This window comes from Neopsephotus bourkii, unplaced genomic scaffold (assembly GCF_033783945.1).
Source record: "Neopsephotus bourkii isolate Nb327-2 ecotype Australia unplaced genomic scaffold, CSIRO-AGI_Nbou_v1 NB_1368, whole genome shotgun sequence".
Taxonomy (NCBI): Eukaryota; Metazoa; Chordata; class Aves; order Psittaciformes; family Psittacidae; genus Neopsephotus; species Neopsephotus bourkii.
Window position 1 is genome coordinate 1 of NW_026901847.1, and position 6,041 is coordinate 6,041.

General features: G+C 57.1%; 1 protein-coding gene across 1 annotated transcript; it reads right to left on the reverse strand.

Moving 5' to 3' along the window:
• Window positions 1–210: 210 nt before the first annotated feature.
• On the reverse strand, window positions 211–3,033 carry LOC133219546 (acrosin-like). The gene is made up of 5 exons (XM_061366951.1): window positions 2,954–3,033; window positions 2,456–2,656; window positions 1,659–1,924; window positions 1,122–1,270; window positions 211–570 (listed from the first exon to the last, which is right to left on the reverse strand). The coding sequence occupies exons 1-5, from the start codon at window positions 3,031–3,033 to the stop codon at window positions 211–213; spliced, it is 1,056 nt and encodes a 351-aa protein (XP_061222935.1).
• Window positions 3,034–6,041: the final 3,008 nt, after the last annotated feature.

The window sequence follows — 6,041 nt, forward strand, 5'->3', positions numbered from 1 at the left end:
TTTAATGGTGGGGCAATATTGGACTTGATGCTCCTGAAGGTCTTTCCCAACCTGGTTGATTCCACCTCCCACTTCCCACTGTTCCCTGCCCTCCATCCCTCATTCCCATCCCTCCCCATGGACCAGGAGATGGGCACGCAAAGCATCTTCTCTTTGGGAAAATAAGGCAACTTTAGTGAAGCTCAAGCCAGCTTCGAGCGATGCCGCTCCTCAAGTCTTCTTCCCCCTTAGAGCCTGCAGCAGCTCCTGCACCCGACTGATGAATTCCATCACCAGCCGGTATGGGAAGGAGCAGATGCCACTGATGCTGGAGGCCGTCGGAGCCGGCATCGTCTGCTGAATGGGACTATGGGAGACAGACTGGTGGCTCCATGTCGGGGGCGTTGCGAAGGCTCCCGCGGAGCGGAACATCCCCAGCTGGAGGAGGATCCAGTCATGGAAGTGCCGCGTCGAGGTGTAGACCCCCGGTTGCTTGGCCCTGGCACAGCCGCGGCCCCAGCTCGTCAGCCCCACAACCCAGAAGAAGTTGGCACGGGTGTCCCGGCACATGAGGGGACCGCCGCTGTCACCCTATGGAGGAGAATCAGAGAGGGGGTGAGGATGGGGATGGGTGGCCATGGCAACGCCTGAGGGGACCACTGTTGTCACCCCATGGGTGGGGGTGGAAGTGTTCTCATTCATCATTTGCGTGTGGAGAGTGACCTTCAGCATGGACTGGAGCTGTAAGACTAGGAGTGATGGGTTCCAACTGGAACAGGGGAGTTTGGGTTGGAGGTAAGGCGAAGTTGTTCACTATGAGGGTGGTGGGACACCGGGGTGGATTGGATGGAGAAGGATGGACGGGGCTTGGTGCAACCTGGTCTAATGGAAGGCATCCCTTACCCTTGCTTAGAAGTGGATGCTTTCAGCTCCTTCACAACCTAACCCATTCCATGAATCCCTGCTCACAACATGGTTTAGTGGTGGAATCTCAATGCTCTTAAAGCTCCAACCTCTATGGTCCCTGCGCAGGGATGATGGAGCAGGAGCTGGATGCGCTTTCGAAGCTGGGATAAAGGGGGATGCAGAGCAAGGCCCTGCAGATGGGAGAGGAGAAGAAAGACCCAGTGGCACATCCCTACCTGGCAGCTGTCGATGCCACCCTGGGGGTACCCAGCGCAGAGGTTGTGGCTCTTGAGGGCCCCTCGGTACCACAGGCTGCTGTTGCAGAGCTGGACATCGATGAGGCGGACCTTGGCCTCCTGCAGGGCAGATGGGGACGATGCCCCCGCTGTGGAGACACAAAGGGGGTGAGGAATGGGGGTAGAAGGGATGGATTGGGGGGTATTTGGGGCTGAGAAGCTCCATGGGAGCCATAAACACCTCCCCCATGGCCTGGGCTGCATCCCCTTTGCTGATGCTGCATCCTCAACATAAGGAGGACATGGAGGGACCTTCAGCGATGGGACAAGGGGTGATGGGTTCCAACAGAACCAGGGATGCTCAGGTTGGAGAGAAGGAAGTGGTGGGAGACTGGGATTGGTTGGGTGGAGAAGGTTGGGATGCTCCATCCCCAGCCAGAGCAACCTCCAATAGACCTGGATGAGCTTTACCCTCCCTTTCATCCCATTCCATGAATCCATGACAATCCAAGGCCAACGGGGCCGTCGGGCACTCACTTCTGGCTTCCCTCGCGCCCCATCCGCTGATGAAGCACTCAGAGAGCTGGGACACCCTGAGCGTCGAATCGGGCACGCAGGCGAGCTGCACGTGGTACCCGCACTGCACCGGCTGGTCCAGCTCCACCAAGGCGATGTCGAAGCCGTCGGAGACCTTGGTGTAATGCTCATGGACCACGACCTTCCGGATCCAACGTTTCTGGGTCTCCGAATTGGCCCAAACCAGGTCCGTGATTCCGACCATCACGTACCAATCCGTGGTGAAGCTGGGAGGGAGTGGAAGAGCAGGGATTGGAGCCATAGCGCAAGGGGTGATGGGTTCCGACTGGGAATTGCAGCTTGGAGATAAGGGATTCCCTATGAGGGTGCTGGGGCACTGGGATGGGATGGGATGGATGGAGAAGGTTTGGATGCTCCATCCCTGACAGCGCTCAAGGTCAGCTTGGAGCAAGCTGCTCTATGGGAGGCATCTCTGCCCATGGCAAGGGCTTGCAACTGGATGATCACAAGCTCCTTTGCCACCCAACCCATCCCATGATCCATTCCATCCCGTTCCATTCCATCCCCTCCCATTCCATACCAATCCATTCTATGGAGAAGAGGGGTTGGAAGGAGCCACATTGCTTCTGCTTCCCAAAGGAAAGCACTGCCCCAGCAAGCCTTAGGCTCCAGGGATGTCAAGCTGGAAGCAGCCTTCTCCTGAGCGCTCTTCCCAGTGCATCCGGGATGGGGAAGGAGACGGGATGGGAGCTGCTCCTTGCCTATTCCCTATGGCTGGAATCCCTTCTCCCCCTTACTTTTGCCCGATGAAGCAGTGCGCGGCCGTGAGGACCCACTGGGGGGTAATGAGGGACCCCCCGCAGATGTGCGAGAAGCCAGTGGCCGTGGGGAACTGGATGCTGACCATCCATGGCCAGGCGCCCTGGTGCGCATCCATACCTCCGACAATGCGCGACATCCCGTGGTAATCAGCCATGGGACGGGTACCGCAGGTCCCTCTGGAAGCAGAAGCCCAACACTTGATGGTTAGGAAAGAAGAGCGAGCATCGTCCCACCCCATTGGGTGATGCAGGGACAAGGGACCCTATGGGGTGTCCCAAAGATGAGCATCATCCCACCCCTAGGGTGCTGCAGGGACAAGGGACCCTATGGGGTGCCCCATAGCTAGGCTGTGCCACCGCATGAGGTGATGGCGAAGAAGCGGGGTTCTCCCAGTCCCACCACCCCACTGGTGTGACCATGGTTGGGAGCAGCAGCACCTCCCTGTGGAGTACCTGGAGCCTGGTGCCACTCACCCACAGCTGTCCCAGGAGCCGTGCACCAGCCAGGGCAATAACAGCACGATGAGGACACGGAGCAAAGCCATTGCTGCCATCACCGCTGAGGGTGACACCAAGGAGGTGACACCACCACTGAGGGTGACACCAAGGAGGTGACACACAGGAGCTGCCACCACCACTGAGGGTGACACCAAGATGCTGCCACCAAGGAGCTGCTACCACCACTGTGCCCAAAGCACAACTGCCCTAGGGTTACGGGTGCTGGATGCAGGTCCCTTGGTGCTGGGGCTGATGTCATAGAGAGGAAGGTTCTATGGGGGGAGGGGGGCATGGGGGGGTTCCATGGGGTGTTCCATGTGGAGATGGGGGGGGTCTGATGGGCTTGGGATGACTTGAATCCTTACGGGATGCTCTGGAGCTCTGAGGGATGAAGAAAATGGAAGCAAATGGGGGGAACCCAAAGATGGATGGGGGGACCCCAGGGGGCAATGGAATCAGATGGTGGCCACCCAAAGATGGATGGGGCACCCTAAAGGGCAATGTAAGCAGACGGGGGGCACCCAAAGATGGGTGGGGGCACCCCAAAAGGCAATTGAAGCAGATGGGAGTACCCAAAGGAGGATGGGGGCACCCTCAAGGGCAATCGAAGCAGATGAGGGCACCCAAAGACAGATGAGGAGACCCCCAAAGGGCAGTGGAAGCAGATGGGGGGGCACCCAGAGGCTCAAACAGGCACATGGGAGGCCCCCAAAAGGACCAGGAAGGTGCCCAAGGGACCACAAGGATGAGGGCTGCAGGGGGCAGAAGCAGCATCTCCATGGAGCAAGGTCCCTGGTGAGGATTTATCCCACACTGATCCCCAAACCGCTGCTTTTTGCTCCTCAAAAGCTCCCAAAATCCAGGGATTTGGTGGGCAAGGAGTGATGAAGGGATCGTCCTTAAACCCCAGAGCCTGGAAGCGGGATCCGGCACCAGGAGCCTCCGCACAGGCCCGGATCCAAGGACACGGCTGCTGCCCCAGAAGCAGCTTCCCAGCCTCTGCTTTGGGCCAGAAAGAGGTGGAATGGGGCCCATGTTGTTGTTTAAAGCCAGTTGGGGGGGGGGGGGGGGGGTGTTGGATGTGCAAATGGTGCCAAATCCAGGGAATGGGGGGGGGCAGAGGGGGAAGAAGAGCTTAGAAAGGGATTGGTGCAGAAGGAATGGGGTTTGTGCGGTGTTCCTGGAAGTGGGCATGGTTGAATGGGGCTTGGAGCATTCTGCTCCATGGAAAGAGTCCTTGCCCATGGCAGGGGTTGGAGTTGGATGAGCTTTAAGGTGCCTTCAACCCAACCCATCCCATGATTCCATGATTGACTCCATGATCCCACATCTCTGTGCTGCAGTGTGGATGTTCCTGAGGTAGGGATCTTAGGAAGGAGCTGGTGGCACAAGGGAGCCCCAGAGCATCCCGCAAGCAAGCATCCCATAGGAATTCACAGCATTCCATAGGGATTCAGAGCATCCCACAAGCAGAGCATCCCATAGGGGTTCAGAGCATCCCATAGGGCTCCAGAGCATCCCACAGGGATTGAGCTCATCCCACAAGCAGAGCATCCCATAGGAGTTCAGATCATCCCACAAGCAGAGCATCCCACAGGTGTTCAGAGCATCCCACAGACGGATCATCCATCCTGGGTTTAGCAGTAGCAGTCATTTTTCTCCTTCTTGGTAGCTGCTGCAGTGCTGTGTTTCTGACTCTCAGCCTGGGAACAGCGCTGATAGCACCGATGTCCTTAGTTACTGCTCTAATGTTTGGTCTGCCCAAGGCCTTTGTGAGCCTCACGCTCTGCCAGGGAGGAGGGAAGCTGGGAGGAAGCAGGGACAGCACACCTGACCCAAACTGACCAGAGAGGTATTCCATACCACAGCACGTCATGCCCGGGATGTAACGGGGACTTATCCGGAAGGGCGAGGACTGCGGCTTTGGACTGGGTATCAGTCTGTGTTTGGTAGGGCTGGGGTGGCGAGTTATCGGTCGGCGGGTGGAGAGGTGGTGTACTTTCTTCCCTTGTTATTTCCTTTATCATTGCTACTATTGCTGTAGCAGCAGTGATTTGTGTTATACCTCAGTTACTGGACTGTTCTTACCTCAACCGGGGGGAGTTGCATTCTTTTCGATTCACCTCTCCGTCCCTCTGGGAGTAGGGGGAGGGAGGAAGGGGGGGAGTGAATGAAGGAGCTGCATGGCTGGGTTTAAACCACGACAGGATCTTAATGGGATCTTAATAGTGTCCTAAAGGGATCCTAACGGGATCTTAATGGGGCCTTAATGGATCCTAACTGGATCTTTATCGGGTCCTAAAGGGGTCCTAATGTCATCCTAATGGGATATTAATGGGGTCCTAATTGGATCCTAATGGAGACTTAATGGGATCTTAATGGGGTCCTAATGGGATCTTCATGGGATGAGGGGTGAATGGGGTCCCAGTGCCAGTTAATGGAGTGAATGGGGACCCAGCCAGATGGACAAGGGTGAGCCCTGGCCCCAGTCCCTGCTCCTGGCACTGGGGACCACAGTGCTGGCGTTTGGGAGAGGTCCAAAGGGTGCTGGGATGGGTGTTGGGAGCTGGGACGGGTGCTTGGTGCTGGGATGGACACAGCCTTGAAGCTTGTGAGGTCCTAAGGGAAGATTCCAAGCCTGGAAGTGGGATGCTCCAGCTGGATGCAGGCATAAAGTGGGATGTTCCAGCTGGATGCAGGGATGGAGCAGAACCATGGAAGTTTGGGTTCTCCTTCATTATTTGGGTGTGGAGAGGAGGCTTCAGCATGGATTGGAGCTGGGGTGATGGGTCCCAACTGGAACAGGGAAGTTTAGGTTGGAGATAAGAAAGTGAGGGTGCTGGGACACTGAGATGGCTTGGATGGAGAAGGATGGATGGGGCTTGGAGCAACCTGGTCTAATGGAAGCTGTCCCCCCTCCCTCTTCATGCCATGCTTTAATGGTGGGGCAATATTGGACTTGATGCTCCTGAAGGTCTTTCCCAACCTGGCTGATTCCACCTCCCACTTCCCACTGTTCCCTGCCCTCCATCCCTCATTCCCATCCCTCCCCATGGACCAGGAG